The sequence below is a fragment of the Culicoides brevitarsis genome, chromosome 2 (genome assembly GCF_036172545.1).
Source record: "Culicoides brevitarsis isolate CSIRO-B50_1 chromosome 2, AGI_CSIRO_Cbre_v1, whole genome shotgun sequence".
Taxonomy (NCBI): domain Eukaryota; kingdom Metazoa; phylum Arthropoda; class Insecta; order Diptera; family Ceratopogonidae; genus Culicoides; species Culicoides brevitarsis.
The window spans coordinates 8478584-8500026 of NC_087086.1; the positions used below are offsets into that span (position 1 = coordinate 8478584).

General features: G+C 27.3%; 1 protein-coding gene and 1 non-coding gene across 2 annotated transcripts in view; both read left to right on the plus strand.

Moving 5' to 3' along the window:
• The first annotated feature begins 6599 nt into the window (after nucleotides 1–6599).
• Nucleotides 6600–21443, plus strand: part of LOC134828438 (transcriptional repressor CTCF-like) — a 30057-nt gene continuing 15213 nt past the window's right edge. The window contains exon 1 of the mRNA XM_063841415.1: nucleotides 6600–7325. Coding sequence (XP_063697485.1) covers nucleotides 6600–7325 — 726 coding nt within the window. The remainder of the gene's footprint in view (nucleotides 7326–21443) is intronic.
• LOC134832947 (U2 spliceosomal RNA) lies at nucleotides 20251–20442 on the plus strand. The gene has a single exon (XR_010162104.1). It is a non-coding gene; the product is annotated as a U2 spliceosomal RNA (small nuclear RNA).

A 21443-nucleotide genomic window follows, 5' to 3' on the forward strand; every position in this document is an offset into this window, starting at 1 on the left:
TTAATTTAATTAATTTAATTAATTAAAAAAAAAATAATTAAATAATATTTTCTTCTAATTTTTTATTTTTATTTTTAAAAAATAAAGTTTTATTTTATTTAATTTAAATTAACTTATTTCAAATAAATTAAAATATTTAAACTGAAAATATTTTTTAGTAAATTTTAGAACATTTTATTGCCTTGAAGCCTTGAAAATATTTCGAACAAACGAAATTCATTTCTCTCCGAAAATTTTCCTATTATATCAAAAACTATTATCATCCATTGTCGTCATTTTCCTATCAATCCATAACATTTTCGTTCGTATCTTCATTATAATGAAACAATAAAGAGGAACCCGTACGAAAAATACTCATATCATAATATGGCATCCCATTATATTCATTCTTTATGATTATTATTGCTGTGACAAAGACATTTTTTCTTTCCCTGAAATTGCGTCAAAGACACCACTATCATCGCCTCGTGCCATTTCCGTTTGGTTTTTTTCTTTTTTTGGTCCGTTCGATGATAATAAACACTTATCTGCATGCCTGTTGTCGCTCGGCATGTCCTGTTGCCTGTTATCATCAATTCGTTTTAACGACAATAACTTTTTATTGCGGGACAATGCGGAGAATGGAGATCCGGAAAAATGAAATTAATACGTGCAAATTAGTATCACTGGCCATCTTCTTTCTCGATATTGCTTCTACAGGCGTTTGTCGATGAAAAAAATGAGAAGAAAAGGGTGTTGGTATTTATTTTTTATGACCAAATTTGCCATTTGTAGAAGGAGTAATAAATACCAGAGACACACTCTTTTCACTCAAAAATAAATTTTCTCTTCGCTGAACGAAAGTCGCATGTATGACAAAGTAGTTTTCTACGTGATTTAATAACGTTCGGAAAAAATAATTGCGAAAAATGAGAAGAAAAAGAAACAGAAGGTTAAATGAGGATGCGTGTTTATTACTGTATTTGACTCGAGATGCGAGTCGTTAACTGGCATGAACTGACAATGATATCGCTTTCAAAAGAAATATGAACATGAATTTGTTCTTTGAATAATAAAATATCATGAAAGCGCTTTTTGATAAAATGAATGAAGAATTAAAGAGCTTACTTTTGAGCTTTAAAAGAGTAATAAAATGATTAAAAATGATAAATTAGAGCCCTCTGACAAATTTCAATCCATTTGGAGCAAGATTTGACAAAAATAGCTTTGACACAGTTTTTGACACAGTTTTTTTGCTCTTGATTTAGTTTTTAAAACAAAACTATGTCAAAGAAAAATTTTTTTTCAGTTTCAATTTTTTGGCAGTTTTGAGTTATAAAATGATTAAAAATGATAAATTAGAGCCCTCTGACAAATTTTTATCCATTTGGAGCAAGATTTGACAAAAATAGCTTTGACACAGTTTTTGACACAGTTTTTTTGCTCTTGATTTAGTTTTTAAAACAAAACTATGTCAAAGAAAAAATTTTTTTCAGTTTCAATTTTTTGGCAGTTTTGAGTTATAAAATGATTAAAAATGATAAATTAGAGCCCTCTGACAAATTTTTATCCATTTGGAGCAAGATTTGACAAAAATCGCTTTGACACAGTTTTTGACACAGTTTTTTTGCTCTTGATTTAGTTTTCAAAACAAAACTATGTCAAAGAAAAAATTTTTTTCAGTTTCAATTTTTTGGCAGTTTTGAGTTGCAAAATGATTAAAAATGATAAATTAGAGCCCTCTGACAAATTTCAATCCATTTGGAGCAAGATTTGACAAAAATTGCTTTGACACAGTTTTTGACACAGTTTTTTTGATTTAGTTTTCAAAACAAAACTATGTCAAAGGAAAAAATTTTTTTCAGTTTCAATTTTTTTGCAGTTTTTAGTTAAAAAATTTTTAAAAATGATAAATTAGAGCCCTCTGATAAATCCATTTGGAGCAAGATTTGACAAAAATCGCTTTGACACAATTTTTGATCGTTATTTTTTGTAAAAAATTAATTAAACTTGTTAAAAACAGCTAAAATATCGCTAAAAAAGCTAGAAAAACTTGATTTCTTAAGTCATTTAAGAACACAATGAACACAACATTCAAATTACTCGATCAGGGAGAAAAGCCTTCATATACAGAATCCCATTTAAAAGTTCAAAATTGAAAACGTAATCCGAACAGTTGACACCTTTGCAAAGCCCAAAGCCAATCCTGGTGTCTGCCAAGCGGAGAGCATCCAACAACAAAATTCAGCTCCTTTACGTTTATCCGCTGCAAACGACTTTATGCTCATTGGCTCGACCAAGATTAACAAACATCATCTTTAATCATGAAAGTCTGAATTAGCAACCATAGGCTGCGAAAACTTTCCTTCTGAATTATCCTTGATTGATTTTCAAAACTGTAGTGCGAACTTTGATATCATTGGAGGCAACCTTAACTTCATTTCCGCTTCTCAGCAAATATGGTTGAAAAATTTTCAGGCTTCTTGAGAGCTAATCCAGCAATATTGAATGCTTCATTCTAAAGAAAGCTTCTGTACCCTGTGGGCGAAAAAAGAGTGAAATTAACATTATCTTCTAACCCTGACAGAAATTTTTGGAGAAAATTCGAAAATTCGCCATATATTTATTATATAACATTTTCCTACAACTCACTACCGTAAAATCTGTTGTCCCAGTTTAATCCTTAAGTGGTCAATTTAACTCCTTAGGATATAAATTGACCTCTTATGGGATTAATTTATCTCATAAGGGGTTAATTTCACCCATTTTCGCCCATAGGATATGCTTCCTTACTCTTTGAAGCTACTTCCAATTGCCATAAAGAATTTAAATATGGATCAATTAATATTTTGTTCAACGTCAACTTCGTATCTTTATCAAGGCTCCTTTTTATTCTTCTTCAAAAATACTTACCTTTAGTAATTTTCGCTGCATTTGAAGCAACTTGAAGTTCAACGGACAGACATCAACTCCTTTCATCTCACCTTTTATCAACTTTTCCAAGAACCCTAAAAACAAAAAAAAAGATAAATAAATCTCGAAAAATTCCCATCAAAACGAAATAAAGATTTGCCATGTCTCACGATATCGTGTTCCAAAAAAGAAAAACGTCAATCGAAAGTGTATCAATTTCACATTATGAATTGTTATCGCGTCTCCCCAATTTTTTAAACATTATCATCTTCGCCCCTCCTCGAATCGTAAAGAATAAATATGTGAATCAACACGCGGCTCCTTATGAATACAATTGTTATCAATGTCACGAACGTCAAGTGAGAGACGACAGATGCTCGCACACGATAGACAGAAGTAATCAAAGATTTTTTTTTCTGACAAAAAGACGATAAAAATTTTATAAAAAATCGCACGCACCAATGAACTGTGAACTATACGAGATTTTTTTTTTATTCGTGCTCCTTCTGTGATTGAAATGACAATAAAGAGGCACAATGTAATTTGGAACATTATTTCGCTGAGTTTTGGCGATGGATAGACAGAATGACATGAACCTTAAATATAATCTCGGAGCATATGTTCGCGATCGAATTTTGTATTCCAATGGCATTGCGAATCGTGTTCGTGATACACAAAAGAGGACAAATTGCGATACAATTGCACCAAAAAAGAAAAAGTTTCGCAAGGTAACATCATCTTGATTAGTTTTCTCGGAAATTTTCTTTTTACTTTATGATAAAGTTGGAATATTCATCATCGGTGCAAGACGCAGAAAGAAACCATTAAAAATTATTATAATGCATTGTTGACAGTCGTGTCGCCATTCATTTCAATTTGAAAGAATCAAAAAGAAGAATTTTTCAAACAAAAGATAGACTTTGTTTGTTGTTGGTTTCAGTGCCTCGACGTCATTGTAAAAATTATCTGAATAAAAAGCTAGAGAAGGGAAAAAATGATAAATTGATACCTCTTCGTTCGTTCTCGCATTTCAATTTTGCCTGAGAAGTTGTCGTCGTCGTCGTCGTCGTTGCAGTTCAAAAGGAATTTTTCTGACATCTTGAGTGGATATTATTTTCTTTTTTTACTTATCATCGTTTTACAGTTCAAGTAACATCGACACAAAGTAAAGAAGTCGTGAAAATAATAATGGAAAAACTATTCAATCTCGTTTTTTTTGTCTTATTTTTCGAGATATAAAAGTCGAGTAGTAACAGAAAATTCAATTTGATAGTCTCCTTTGTGTTCTGGAGACATTTTTTTCCTCTTTTTTTTTGTAAAAAGCTCAATTTCCATAAGCTAAGTAGCGTAATCGATTTATTTTAATGGGCAGCTACATCAAAACAAATTTTCTCTTAGATCCCTTGATGGAAAATTTTTTAAATGGAGCACAAACGTTGCATTGGATTAACAAGAGTTTAAAAGTAAATCAAAAAGAAACATTTTTGCATTAAAATTCAAGTAGTTTTTTTTACCTTTTTTTTCGTGTGATGTAGCAACGTAAAGCAAAAACCTTGTCACAAGTATGAACAATAAAATTTCGACATCATTTCCACCTCATTTGTGTCACAAAAAAACGAAGAAACTTTTAATGCTTCAGTGCAATTTTTATGATACAAAAATGTAGTAACTTTTAAGAGTTTCTATAATTTTGTGCCAGAAATGAGGAGAGTACGAGAATTATGGGATGAGAGTGGATTTGAAAGTAACCGGTTTTTTTTAGGATAATTTGAGATGAATTTTTCAAAAATTTCTTTATGGTAAGTTTACTTTCAAAAGTTTTTTTAGATATTTTAAGATAAATTTTCATATTTTAAAAAATTTAAATTAAAAAATAAATAAATAAAAAAAATGATTAAAATTAATTTAATTTTTTTTTAAAATAAAAATAAATTTAAATTTTTTTATAAATTATTAATGAAAAAAAATTTAAAATTTTTTATAAATTATAAATGAAAATAAATTAAAATTTTTTTATAAATTTTTAATGAAAATAAATTTAAATTTTTTTATAAATTATAAAATTATTTCAATAAAATTTTAATTAACTTTAAATATTTTTTTTATTAAATAATATAAAAAGGCAAAATATATCCAATTAAAAAAAATATATAAAAATTTTGATTTCAAAATATAAAAAAAATAATAAAGATATAATTTTATTAAATAATATGACGATTTATTTAATAATATTTAAATAATTCAAAAAAATTATTTAAAATAAATATTTAATAAAATTTTGCCAATTTTTAGAATTTCGTGAAATAATTTGTAAAATAAACTAAAAATTAAGAAAATTGTATTTTTTTATTGTTTTTTTTTAATTACATGAATCATTAAATTTTAATTAATTAAAAAAATTAAAATATTTAAAAATCTTAAATTTTTTAACTTTATCTTTAATTTTTATCTTTTTTTAATTTTTAAATTTTTAATTTATTTTAATTTTAATAAAATTTTTACTCAAATTTGAACAATTATAAGTTTTTTTGTTTTCAAAAATTTTTGGATAATTACAGTTAATTTAGTCTAATTGAATCCAATTTAACTATAAAATAAAAATAAAAAATTAATAAAATAAAAAAAAATTAAATTTGTTAAACTTAAGTTAGTAAAAGTTAAAATAAAAATATAATATATTTTTTTATAATTACAAAATAACTTAATATTTAAAAAAAATTATTTTATTAAAAAAAAAGAACTTCTAAAGATATAAAAAAAAATTGCTTTTTCAGTTAAAACATAAAATTTCAGCTTAAGGTTAATAATTTTCCCGAAGTAATTAAATTATTAAAGATTTTTTAAAATTATTTTTATTTTTTTTTCTTTTTAAAAAATTATTAAAGTATCCTTCTTATAACTTCTCAAGTACTAAATTTACCACAAAATCACAGAACAAAAAAAAATTCTAAATCTTTCTTTTCCCAACAAAATCTTAAATTTTCTCAACTGAGTGAACCGGTTGCTCGAAAAACTTGAAGAAAAATCTCGTTGTTGTGTATTTTATTTTAATATCAAGTAGTTTCATATGTGAAGAGCACCTACAAATGTGTCACTATTCGAATGTCTGTATCTATGGAGACTTTTACGCCGCAAAAATATAACATTTTCTACACAATTTTTTCCCTTACCTCTCCGAAAATGGAAAAACAAATTCTCCTCACATTATGATTGTTTGAATGTTTTAAACACCATACCTTTGCAAAAAAAAACTACGAGAAAAGCACAAAAGTGGGTTCGGGAACAAGCTTTTCATTTTAGTTTTAGTTTATTATTCTTTTGCTGTGTGTTGGAAAGTAGAACGAGTAGAACAACAATAGCAGTTATAAGTCACACTTTGGTACTTGAGCACGTACCAACGCCAACGCTTTTTATTGTTATATCTATACGGAGCAAAATTTTTGCAAGTGTTGTTACTCTCTTGTGTCATTGTTGTTGTTTTGTTGATGATGACAATGTTTGCATTCATTCTTGCATAAAACAGTTTAAAATGTAGATTAATGGGAGCGAAGTGCGTTTTTATGCATTTGAAATGTGGTTTTGTTTTGTTTTTGCGGTTGGTCTCCTTGTAACTTGTCTCGCAGGAAACAATTCTTGACGAACCTTAAAACATAGCAAGTCATGACAAAGTCATCAAAAATTCGTTATTTTTATTGACAAAGCAGAAAATGCATAAACGAAGCATTTTTTCATCACGTTACGACTTTAAAAGGCAAAAAATCAACCAAAAATGGGATTTGGAATTCAGAAAATCAAAACTTTTCCCCAAAATTGTTGAAAATCTGACAAATGTCACGGATTTTACGGAAATTTCAAACATTGAAGACAAGCCAAAACCAATTCTGAACAAAAATGAATGGTATGACTCCCCAAAAATTAGTATCACAGATCGTTATTTCCTTGAAGAGCAATTTGAAGTAGAATTTCTGGATAAACGTGAACGAGAGACGATCAATTTGATCATTTTTGATGCTGAACCGAAAAAATTTAAAAATCCTCGTCGCCAATTTGTGATCGAAGATCTTTCGATCTCAGATAAAATTCAAGTTTTGGAGGATTTTTTCAATGTTGAAGTTCTTGATGAAGCTCTTCAGGATTTGAATCTCAAAAAAATCATCGAAAAACCAAAACCTGATCGATTTTTCGATAAAAGTCCCACGCTCACGAGTCAAGATGGGAAATTCATTTGTTTCTATTGCGATAAACGCTTTAAACGTTCTTGGATCCTTTCAAATCACTTAAAACTTCATAAAGGAGTCCGTCCCTACCTTTGTCCGTTATGCCATATGGCATTTTCGGATCTTTCCAATTTACGATCTCATCAACGGAGTAAATCGCATCACGATTGGAAATTCGCCTGTACTCAATGCTCGAAGCCCTTTCAAAATGTCTCGGTACTGAAACATCACACAGTCCATGCGTGTCGTCGTTATCTGAAAAAAATCAAAAAAATTAATGTAATACATTAAATGTCCATTATTACCTTCCTCTCGACCTCGGCATGTCACACACATCCCCCCCATATGAAACAGGAGAATAAATGGACAGAAACATATTAAATTGCATTTCTATTGATTTTATGGACATTCCGAACATTTTATTGTACCAATAAATTCACCAATTTATGTTTTGTGAGCAATTTACAATCGTAAAATGTCACAACACTCGGCTTGTCTAGCCGAAAATAAACTAATTTCAGTCAATTATAATGTCAAATATTGGGTCCGTTAATGTCAAATTTTAGGATTTTCTCGAACGTAATTTTTCGGACGTGCCTCAATTTTCCAAAGATTAGCATCAGTCTTTCTTGCCCAGATTTTAATTAAAAATTTTACCTGACGCAAGATCGTACCTGATGATTATTATTTCATTTTATGAATTCTTCAATAGATATACAAAGAGCATCAAAGTAACCTGCTATGTAATATTTATACACATTTGATAAAAAAAGGACCATCTTTGTCTCTTTTCATTTATTAATGAAGTTAATTATGAATTCATTGTGCAGAAAGTGTACGGAAAATTCCTCGTTTTTATTAATTAATGAAAGTAAAAATTTTTCGTTGAGAATACTTTGACATGGAAATTAGGGAAAATATACAAAAAAAGAATAAAATATTTACTATAATTTGCTGGAATATGTCTTTGGATGTTTTATCAAAAGGTATTTTTAGACAGGTTTTGTAAAATATTTTATGTTAGATTTGAAGTTGATAAACTGATGGACATGCTTTCTACGAATTTGCATTCAAATCTTGATTTATATTTTGATTAAATTATTCAGACTGAAACCAGATTTAATACTTTACGTGAAAAAAATAATTTGGACTTTATTTGAAAAAAATTACTTTCAAAATTTTTCGATATTTTAATTAAATTTCGAATTTTCGAAGTTGTAATAATTTTTCGAAAATTCGTAATTTCGAAAAAAAATATTTATTTAAAAACTATTAATTTCGAATTATTTTATTTAATATAAATTTATTTAATTTTAAATGAATTTTATTATTTTTTTATTTTTTTAAATTAAACTTTAAATTAAATTAAAATTTACAAATTTTCGAAAAAATTATACAAGTTCAAAAATTTAACAAATATTTTTTTTTAATTTAATTATTTTAGTAATTTAGAAAAAAATAATAATTTATAGTTTTTTATCCAAGTTCGAAATATAAATAATTTCAAATTATTTTATTAATTATTAGAAATTCAAATAACTGTACAGTAATTTCGAAAAAAATAAAAATTTTAATTATTTCGAATTATTTTATTTAATTCTCAATTTTTTTAAAAAACTTAAATAAAATTTACAAATTTTCGAAAAATTATACAAGTTCGAAAATTTAATAAATATTATTTTAAATTTAATTAAATATTAATTATTTTATTAATTTTTATTTCAAATTTTATAAAATAATTTTAAAAAATTTTTTGGGTTTTATTTTTTAAAGTCATTTTTATGTCTTTTCAAATATAAATTAATGAATAATTTTTCACTTTAAAATATCTTCAATAATATCGTAAGAACAAAATTCCGCTAAATTCAATATTTATTATTAGAAACTGATAACTAATTAGGGTTTAATGATGCAAAAACCTTCAACTACATGTCTCTCATTAATTGATCGAAAATGCATCAACCTCAACACTGTTTCACTTGTTGCCATGATTCGGCATGCGAATTTTCTTGGAACTGCATCATAAATTCAGGCAACATCAATTCTCGCTGAAAATCAACTAATTTCACGCTATATTGACAGATGTGTTAATTTCCATAGTTTCCTTTGAAAATTTCCACATACAAATGGAAAACTTTTTGCATTTCATAAATGAACTAGTTCGCCACGTACATCGTTGTTGTCGTCGTCGTCGTCATCGTCGCTTGGCGTCGTGTTGTTGACGCCCAATTCATACATGTAATATTGTTATGAATCTAAAATAAGTTGAAATGATTGCCACAAGCACAAAACTAGCATCATTAATAATCCTCAATGAACTTTGGTTTCGCTTGTAACTGCGCTGCGCTGGCTGCAACTTGCTGTGTGTGTGAGTATGAAAATTGAGTTTTACTACAACTAACATGCATTAAAACATTACATTTTCTGTGTGAGTAAAACGGATTTCTGCGAAGAAAGTAAAATGATGAATAATTTCCATTTTTGTTGATGTGTTGGAGCACAAGAATTATTATTGGACACAAGAAAAACGGGAGATTTTGTGAGCCTGCCTAGTTTGGAAATGCATAAGAGGAGTGTTATAGGGTGAGTATTCAATTTCAATAAAAATTTTTAATGAATTTTTTTTTTTAGATTTTATAAATGACCTTACGAATAACGAAGCTCTGCAAAAATTTAAATGAATTGTAGAAAAAAAAATATCTTTGGCGAAGCTTTGAAGTTTTTCATATTTAACAATCTTTAAAGAAGTTAAACAAACTTAAAATATTTATAAAGAAAATAAAGTCCGGGAGTTATAGGAAAGCTTTAAGCTTCGTGCTGATAGCTGATAACGAGATTTTTTTTAACAAAAGTTTGAATTTATTTTAAGGCTCCTGATGATTTTGAGGATGACCTAATCGATATCATTACATAGAAGTATCAAAGAAGGAAAATAAGAACTCATATAATATCATTTCAATCTTTTCCTTTATACTATTCAGACTTTGCTCAAGAACGAAAATATATTGCTTACCAACTCGAACAACTTCAACCTCCAATACAGAAGTACGTTCCTCATTGCTTTTGATGAACTAATTTCAAGTAATAATTTAAAAGAACGATTCGATAAAATTCGAGTTTTATCCACAGGAAACTTTGTATCAACTTCGATGATTTAGATTTAATTTTAAAATCAACCTCAATTATGATGCATCAACAAATTTTCTTCAGAACGACAAAAAAAACAAGGGTACATGGCATATTAAGATGTTGGTTATAATAGGATTCTTTATCTAAGAGAACCATATTACAATGAGAACCACGATCAAATTTTAAAGAAGGTTCATTAAGTTTTAAAAATGATTTCTATACTTTAAAAACTTTCACAAAGCTTTCTAAAGTACAATTTTTTCCAAAAAAGTTTTAAAAGACGAATCTACCGAAATTGAGTACTTACCCTATTGCTCAAGGTACACAATGCAAAATGTACTTTCTGACATTTATTAATAGAAATCGGATATGAAGTTCTCGTCTCGTAGCTCCGTACGCATAGAAACATGATGGACGTACCGTTTGATTTGATTTACTTATTTCGTTCGTTTTCATTTATGAAAGGTGTTTATCGTAAACATGAGTGGGTTACACATTATGGATGGCGTTGGTTTGCCATCATTTCTGCGGTTTTCCCATCGGAATATATGTATCTATGAATGGAAAATTTTTATCAAGGTGTGTTTTTGAAAAGGTCCAAATAAATATTAAAAGTCATGGAAAAAAGGGTTTGGCTCGTAAAATAGTCGAGAAAACTTTAAATGCGTGAAAATTTTTTTTTCTTCATTTTCTTTTACTCTACTCGGCACGAATCAAGTGTTGATATGTTGCGTGATGAAATCAATTGAGCTCCGGGTACGTGTGTGGGAGATATTCGATGTAGTATAGTGGTTTCTCGGTAAATAAATAGTTAATATTTATGTGTGTTGAGAGGGATGAAATTTATAACTTATAGGCGTGTGATATGGATGATAAAGAGTTGTTAATTTATTTCGAAATACTTAAGTACCTTTCCTCTTTTATTATCATCATCACCGTTTTTATTTACGCAAGGAAGAGATTTCGGATGGAAAGGATTATTGGAGGATTTTAAGGGATAGTTAGTTGAATTTTAAGCTGTGAAAATTTGAAAGTCATATTTTTTTGGTTTTTATAAAATATTTTAAAATATTTAATAAATTTAATAATATAAAAATTTAATTAATTTAAATTAATTTAAAAAATAAAAAAAAATAAAAAAATAAAATAAAAAAAAAATAAATAAATAAATAAATAAAAATTTAGAAAAATAAAAAAAAAATATTGTAAGGTTTTTGATACAACTTTATTTTTAAATTTAAATTTTTTAAATATAATAAAATAAAAATTATTTAATAATAAAAAAAAATTAATAATAATAAATTAAATCAACAAATAAATTAAAGAAATAAAAAAATTAAATAATAAAAAATAAATAAAAAATTTGGAAAATCGAAAGAAATATTATAAGATTTTTGATATAATATTTTTTTATAATAATTAAAAAAATAATATAAAAAATTTATTAAATCAAAATAAATACAAATTATTAAATAATTAAAAAAATAAATTAAAAAAAATAAATAAATAGGTAAATTAAAAAATTAATATCAAAAAAATTTCAACTCAATTTCATATTTTAGAAAATTAAAAAAAATATTTATTCGAATATAAGCTTAATAATCAAAAATAATTTTTAAAAACTCACCTGTTTGTATTTCACCCACAAAATTAACCTTTGGCAAAATCTGCTGTTGACGTAAATTTCCTTCTCACTGTGTGCGTGCTGCCATAACTCCATCGGGGTTACTTTGATGTTGACACATGTGTATATATAATTTCCGTGACAGCACCAAATGTCTATAATATAATAAAAAAAAATACGAAAAACCTTTTTTCTGAAGTGCTTGTCGTTTATTCATTTTTAGCACGGAAAACCCCTTTTTTCTATTAACCCCTTTTACACACACGGTAGCGGTGACGACTAACAACGCAACCAAACCACGCATATTTGAATAAATGATAAATGAATGACATTTTGACTGACTTCAATTATCTCATCATCTCTTATTCATTCAAATAGGTACCTACGCAGCGAGAAGCCATACACATTTTAATAATAAGGCAGCAGGCAATTTATTGCACACTTTTCCAAAATAAAACACAAAAAAAAAATTTTTTTTTTGCTTATAAACATCCCACAAAGCTGTGAATGATTTGCGTAGAAATTTCTACATGTCATTTTTTCCTTTTTTTTTGTTGCCTCTTGACTCAAAAATGCGAACGAACATTCAAATTACATGTCCTACCTTCATTTTTGCCACGTACCGAAAAACATTCCTCGAATAGAGAAAAATTTTTGTTCTCTAAATTTTATTTACAGCACATTTTTGTCTGCGGCGTGTCGGTATCTTGCCATGTTTTTTTTTATCTCTATAACGCGCGTACTTTTTAAATTAAAGGATTTCGTTCTGAACAGTTGCACATAGTATTTACATCAAACGACGACGGCGTACTTACACAGCATGCGGCTGACATTAAAATTTAGCAAAAAAACATGTAAGGATCTCGTAAAAAATAAAATAAAATAGCATGAAATGTGCTACAATGTTACAAACACACAACAACCGGTTTTCATGTGACCTCATTCACTTTATACGTTAAAATGTGAGAGAGAAAAAAGAGGGAAAAAACCTCTTCCTTGATGTGTTGTTCATGTATCGCAATAATAATAATCTGAAAATGTCATAATTTTGACTGACAACAGTTTTTTTTGCAGTATGAAAGGATACGCGTCATGTAGGATCAAAAAAGTCATCTTACCCCGTTGTGTTGCGTGTCAAAAGTGTTTGTTGCTAAAAATAAAAGACGAGAATTTTTCGACGTTTATCACGCCGTTATTATTATTACATTTTTTTTTTCAAGAGAAAGCCCTTAATCCAAAATGTTTGTAAATTCTTATTTTTTTCGTATTTCAAGGAAAAATTTGGCTTTTTACTGAAAATGTTTGACATGAATGGAAATTTACGTGAATTCATATGCTTTCATTCAAAAATTATGAAAAATTTAGAGTTTGAGCTTTGAAAACTTAAAAATATTAAAAAAATAAAAAAAATATACAAAAAAAAAAATTAAAAAAAAATAACAAAAAAATTTATAAAAAAATATAAAAAAAATTAAAAAAAAAATGTTGGATAAAAAAATATAAAATAAAATAAAAAAAATTAAAAAACAATATTTAAAAAAATAATAACGAAGAACTTGAACAAAACTTGAAAATTTAAAAATATTAAAAATTTTATGAATTTTTCATCCTTATAATTAAAAAACCTAATAAACCATTGTCTCCATTTTTTTTTTAATTTAATTTTTATTTTGGATGATTTTTTAAAAAAAAATGGAAAATTTAAAAAAATTTAGTAAACTCAGGAAAATTTAGAAAAAAATTTCATCCTCAAAAAACAAAAAAAAAAAATCGTTAAAATTTTTTTTTGAAACAAATCGAGGAGATTCTTATTTTTAAAAAAAAAATTTAAAATTTAAAAAAATTAAAAACTTTCAAAAATCTTTGATATTTTTTCTTTTGATATTTTTTCATTCCAACCAACATATATTTCACTCTCTTTTCCAAGCTTTTTTTCGGTTGGTAATCCATCGCGTGCTTGCGACTGATTCAAGGAAAATCTTTTGACGTGTTTGTTTGTCAATAAATATATCTCCTTTTTTTGTGGCGCATTATTTTCAATATAAAAGTCTCAATCAATTTATTGTTTATTGTTTTTCATCGAAAATCCATTCAATTTCTACCCTCATTTTTTTCCTCATCCATCCAATCATCCGACTATTTGCATGTCACTAAATTAGCTTTTTTGTTTTCACACAATAAAAACGGCGGCATAATAAAGCACAATCACGCCACTTTTCCTTTTCGCTTCGTTTTTTTTTTTTTTGTATTTTTGGAGCATGAAGAAAGGCAACATTAAACATTAATATTTTCGACAACTCTCCCTACCAACTTTGAAACCGTCTAAATCACCTTTCGCATGTTACTTGTCAGAACATTTTTATTGTTTGCGGTTTGTAACTGTTTAATTTCATTAATGAAGCTGTTTTTTTATTCTTTTTTTTTTTCTTCATCAACAGCCTACCATAACAATAGCAACATGGTACTTCTTTGTACACACGAGGCATTTTTGGTGATATTTACTTCAGGAAGTGCATTCTGTTTGAAGAATGAAAAAAGGCGCCAAAATGGATTTAAAAAGTCTTTAAATCAAAAAGAATAATTTGAAGATTTTTTTACGAAATTATTGGGAGCAGTTTTATGAACTTCCAAACTAACATTTTCTTTAAATGGTCAAAATCTCAACAAATTGTTATTTTTTGATGCTTTAAAAGGTTCAAAATTTATGCAACTGAAACTGCTCTTGCATCGAGTTGAAAAATGTAACTGTTGAGGCTCATCAGCGAGGATTGTCTTAATTAATTTTTTTTTAATTTAAAAATTTTTAAGTACTTAGAGCAACGTAAATAGCGAACATTCGAGATACTCGACTCATAACCAACAGCAAATGGGTAGCATGCCTTTTTTATCTCTAAAATGTTGAATATTTCATTTCCATTAATTTTTCGGAAGTAGTAAATGATAAGTCTCATCTTGTTAGCTTGATGCCAAAGAGCCCTTTTTGATAGTCTCCAGAATAATACCTCTCATTAACAGAATTTCTATAGTTTCATGAGTTACTTAAGAATTTAATGTAAAATGGTAGTCTAATATTGAAAAATCTTCTTTTCTGCTTCTTATCTCCATATGACTCTATTCTTTCTTGTAAGAAAATATAAAATTTTTAAATTTATTATCCATATTACAAAAATTTAAAAAAATCTTTTATACTATATATTCTAAATATACTATATAGTATAGTTTATATTATAGTACTTTCTATATATTTATAATTTATAACATATATATAGGTCATTTGAATAAAATAACTTTTGAAAGGCTTTGTAAATACACTTTAGTCATTACCTTGTTAACCGATGACTTTTAGCAAATTTTTTTCCTTTCATGTACATTATTTGTGTATTTTTGATCAAATCGTTGTTATTATCCATACATAAACAAACAGTTAAACGTCAATACACGTCAAAGCCTTTTAACATTGTAGCAACGACTTTCGGAAGAAATATACAAGAAATGCCCTTTTTATGTTATTATGATTGGTGTTTGATGTAATAATTTTGTAGGTGGGAAATAGATTTATGTTTAATTTAATGCCGTTTTTTTCGTCGTTCTTTACCTTTGTTTGATTAACGTCACTTTTAATATTTGTTTGAACAGAGGAAAACTCGTATATGATTAATGGAGCTGCTTATGGAAGCCTCTAATTTTCGTTTAATATGTTTGATTGTGTCATGTTCCTCGATCATGATGACCCTCGACGCAACAATGGCGCTAGTTATTACTTTGGGGAAATTTCCAATTATTTTTTTTTCTATAAGTTTTCTGTAAAAAGAGAGAAAGAAAATTATTTATTAGAGACAAAAAAAATTTACCTTTAAATATTATTAACTGTTCCCACAATTCTCCGATGAGCAAAAAAAAATTATGCAAAACATGAACGAGACAAGAATTTTCTCTCATTATTTAATCAAACCATCATTATTTTCCTTCTTCGTCGACCCGTTTTGTTCTTCTTCGTTATTATCATTTTTTTCGTTGTCTCGCGTTCTCCAACGTCTTATTGCAATAACTTCCAAATAACGTGCCTTTGCTTGTATTTTAACAACGAGTAATATAATAAGGAGAAAAAATGAATAATATACTCCTCGAGTCCCACTCACACGTAATGGAAGCAGAAGAAAAAAAAAATAATATAAACGACTAGCGACAAAACCATTTTTACCATTGAAATTATCTTCTATTTTCCCTTGAGTATCTGTGTCACTCAATAAAAAGGCACGTCGCGCGTACCAGACTCCTCTATCTTTTTCGCATATTGGCATGACGACATTCAACACGCGGTGCGGCGCGCGTTACTTTCCTTTAAAATTTGCTCGTGCATGGAAAAATTCCTCATTCATTCCATTGTTTTACTAATATATTGTATTAGAGTCGTGAATCTAACCTTGTAAAGGCAAAAAAAAAGAACCAACAAAAAAAAGCAAATTGACTAAGGAATACATTATTTCCCTCTTTTCTTTTTTTCGTCTTCTCATGAAAATTGGATTGTCATACCTTTTGTGCTGCTTAACCTTATTGGTTCACCCACTAAACGCATTATTTCGGAAAATTCAGAATATAAGGATGGAGCAATGAGCGAAATTGTTTCAATTTTTTCTTTTGACTTTCAAAAAATATTTAAAAAAAAATAAAAATTTTATGAAATTATAATAAATTTGGCAAAAAAATATTTTGATACTTGATTAATTATTTTCTAAAATTTATAATTTTATAATTTTTTTTATTTGAATTAGCTAAAAAACGATTTTCAAATTTTTAACGGTCATTTTTTTGAATTGACATAAAAGTCAAATTAATTCAAATAATTAATTAATTCAAATTAAAAATAAATATTATTAAAAATTTAAATGCTCAAAAATTATTGAAAAATTTTTAACATTATAATTTCTTTATTTTTATATATTATAATTTTTTTAATATTTTTTAAATTTTAATATTTTTTTTTACAAATTATTTTATTAAATTTTATTTTGTTTAGTATTTTTATTTATATAATTAAAAAAAATAATTTTTTAAAATTTTATATATTTTTCTTTAATATTATTTATCTTTTATATAAATTTTATTTCAAAAAATAATAAAATAAAATTAAATAATATTAAAAATATAATAAAATTATTAAAATTCATATTTATTTAATATTTATAAATATTTTATATATTTTTTAAATTTTTAATAAATATTTTTTAAAATATTTTAAAATCAAAAAAAAAAATATTTAAAATAATAAAAAAAAAATAATATTCTATCACGGAAAATTATTTTTAAATTTTTAGAGCAATTTAAAAAATTGACTTACCCGAAAAAAAATTGGTTTCACTGACATCCTCTTTTCAGTTCACTATAATGCTAAATGAGATGACAATCTTCCGTTTTAACTTTTTTTTTCCCTTATCCATTTTTCTCCTTTTTCATCATCTAAAGGTCTTAGTTTATGTAAAAAAAAAACACGAAGAGAGGGACAAAAATATTGAAAACCGAATATTAAAATGCGTTGTGAATTTAAAATCAGCTCAGTATCTCGCATAACTTTTTGTATGGAGCAAAAATTGTTGCAAAACGTCGACCGTGCTGATAATAAAATAAAATGAAAAAATGAACGATGATAACACAGAATAAAAAAAAGCGAAAAAATGTAATAATAAAATGGTTGAATAATAATCTATTGGAAAATTATATCGTCGTCCTCGACTTGGCTGTTCGATGTTTCCTCCTCCGCTGCTCTGTGTGTACTTTATTTTATTATTAAATATTTAAATTTGATACAAATTGAATAAATTTCTCATCGCTGGCGTTGTACTTCCTCGATCTCTCGTATTTCGACATTAATATATTTTATTTTTTTTTTATTTTGTGTAAAATATTGTTCGCCTTCAATATCGTTTTTTGATCGATTCTTAAATAAATACGGACAAAGTTTCGCTCCCCTGATGAAATATTCCAAAGTTCGTTTTCGTGCAAGAATTTTTTACAACAATGCTAACGAAATAGTTTCCCCTGGGACCATGAGCTTGAAAGAATGTAAAAATTATGTGTAACTTATTCGACACAAATATTTTTGCAGAAATATGTTATTGTGTTGTTGATTATGTGGCAAATAAAGTAAATTGTCTAACTTTTGAATAAATTTAAAACTTTTCAACACTCTCACTTGTGAATTCTCGGGAAATATTTTTTTTTTCTGACAAAAAATATGAAAGAATGTTAATTTTCCGAGAAATTTACTTGCATTGGGCTTCAACAATAAATAAAATTATTATTTCAACAGCAAAAAATGTCATTTTTATTTAATTTTGAATTTATGAAGGAAATTTCCTCAATTTTGTATAAAAAAAAAATTATTTATAAATTTTTAGTGAATTATAATTTTTTTTTTATGAAATTTTTGATAAAAATATTTTTTTATGATTTTTCGAAAATTATTATTAAAATAGCCTTTTCTGATTAATTTTCGATAAATAACTCGTAGTACCTTAACTTTTTTTCTTGTATTTTTTGACATATCTTGAAAACATAATAATCGCCCAAAATTACACTACATTCAATATCCGGTCACGCACTTGGAAATGTCTCTCGTTGGGTGTGTAACGTCAAATGTCCGACATAATAATGTAACAAACAGTGACTTAATCATTAATATTCATCCGGAATATAATAATCAACTTGAACGTAATAAAATAATGGCAACAATAATCCACTCAGCTTACCATCGAGAGATCGAGAGACGAACAATTTCTTTCGTTTTTTTTTTATTTATTATTATGTTGTACTATTCTGCCAACCCCGTGACGAGAAAAATTTATTATTTCAATCATGTTTTCTAATTTTTAAATCGAATTAATTTTCATTGGCATGCACTTGCCATCTGATGTACAATCCTCTCTATTCTCTCTAATGATAATAATAATAACAAGGACACCGAGAAAAACGAAAGATGAATTTGTACTTTTATATCTATTAATTTTTATTTTGTGCCGTGTCAGAGAGAGAAAATTCGCTATTCGAGTCACGTTTTTATCTTAATCTCTTATTTGTGTTAATTTTTCACATATTTTGAACAAAAGACATGCAAGTATTTTCTTAATTTTTTTTTCTTCCAGCCAAGGAATGTTTTCATGCGAGAAAATGTGAAGGGGAAAGGAGTTTCTCGAGAGTATTTGGACACAGCAGCGAGATGTGAATTTATAAAAAAGGGAAGGAAGAAGGTAAATAATGTAATTGAATATTCTGTAATGATCTCGAGAAACAAGACGCGAAATGTTATAAACTTGTTTGCATTTCTGTCACATATCGTCAAAAGTATTAAGAATTGTTTTGTTATTGCTAGCTTTTGTTTTTTTTTTCGTTTTAAAATTTATTTTTTAATTTTAAAGACATTCACGAAAAAAAAACGAGTTTCAATGGTTTGTGATGTCTGTCTGTTAAACGTTGGCTCAATATAATTTTTTTTGTTGGTCAACAATTAATTGTCTTATTGGCTTAAATAATATTTGTAACAAAGTTTTAATTAAAATATTTGTATTTAAATTTATCATTAGGAAATAATAATTGAAAATTCTTCAACCATTCGGTAAAAGTTGTTGTTTATCGAAAGAATGTTTTTATCTGTTGACTTAACATTAAACATTTATGTTTGCTTCGCCTCATCGAAATTGACTTGCCAGAGACAAAGGAGTTCATGTAAGTAGAAGAAAGTCGTAGAACTTCGATTTAATAAAGCCAGTCAGCTCATCTTGTAGTATTTACATTCAAGTTCAGTGAAGGCGAAATCTGAACTTTTGCATTGAAGTTTAACATATCCAATACTTATGTTTCCCACACGAGGTCTTCTTTCTCTGACAAACGATAATCTTAACGTTCTTCCGCCTTCATTTCATTGTCTGACAAACTTACTTCTAAGAGATTAGTCTTTCCAATTTATGAAATAAATTTTCAGTGTTACAAATTTTCAAAGAAGCTGAAAAAGATATAAAACTAAAAATATAAAAAAATTTAAAAATATCAAATATTAAAAAATTTAAAAAATTAAAAATATAAAATAATTTAAAATATTAAAAATTATATGAATAAAAAAAATCTAATAAGAAATGCGCTCACATAAAGAACATTTCTCATCGCATACGTCAAGTTTCAAATTAGAACAATTTCTGCAAATTAAGGCATTCTAAAATTAACGTGTACATTACCGTACAGCTTGTACAATACACATTAAACGTACACATGTTCTATTCTGTACACAGGTAAACGTTTTAATGCAAAACCCGAAATTCCTTACCATAGTTTGTCATATTTCGCAAATGCATATTGCACCGCAAAACCTTAAATCCTTTCGTCAAATTTGAATTCGGCATCGCTTCTCGGCCTAACGGCTAAGATCAAAGTGTAGTATCTGTTCTTTTCAGTTTAACATCTGAAATAGGCACATAGTGCCTAAGAATGTTAACTTGATTTTTGCATCTCGACGAGTGGATCAGAAGCTTGCTTCGCCCTTGTCACGGGTTGGCTTGCCATTGCAGTACAGGCAAGATCGGCCCAATAATCTAAAACACAAAAAAAAATTAAAGTCAAAGTTTGTTGATTTTCTCTTCATTTTAAGCTATAAGCTATATGAAGTAAAGTCAAACAAATCTTAGATAAATTAATGTAAATAAGTTATTTTTTCTATTCTAAATTTACGCAAAATATTTTGCTAACGAAATCAAAGTAAATTGAATTAAAAAGTAAAAGTTTTAATGTTTATCATTTGACTTTAATTTTTAATAAAGGTTTATGTAAATTATTCTGAACTTTTAAAGAGCATATTTCATCACCCGAGAAAAACAGATTGCTTTGAATAAACTTTGACGCGTCGGAAGTTTGAAGATGTTCAAAAAAAAATTTCGCAAGTAGCATGTGTATGGTGTATAATTACTTCACCGTCAAAACCAGACAATGATGGTACTTACATTTATTTACATTTTTTTGTTTCCTTTTTATTACAACGGCACACAACACACTTCATTCCGCATCAGCAAAGCCAAGACACGGAAAAAAGAGAGGAAAATTTCTCCCACTATTTATCGACGATGGCAACAACATGCAACAGATTATCAGAGAAAATGGTGAGCATGCGTCTTGTTCGCATTGAAATTTATGGTTTTCCTCTAAACGTGCGGCGCCGCGGTTACAATGGCTCGAAGGTGAAATACCGAAATGTCCTCATAAAGTTGTCTTTTGCACGGAATCCTGTAGAAAGACAAGAAACCAGTTTTATTTTTATTGACATTTTGAATTTTTAATAGAAATTGTCTCCCTGTAGCACACTCGTGACATGAGGGAAACCCACAAATTGCATTTACACGAGGTTGTCTTGAAATGGAAAAAAAAGAGACGAAATATGCTCGGGCTTCGCAGTGAATTATTTGTACATCAAATAAAAGATAAACCCAAAAGCCTATGGATGTGAAAATGAAAAGAAAAACAGAAGAAGAAAACTTTTCTCGGATATTTGTGTTAAAATATTGAAGAAGACGACGAAACAGAAGAGGGAATGAAGTATTTAT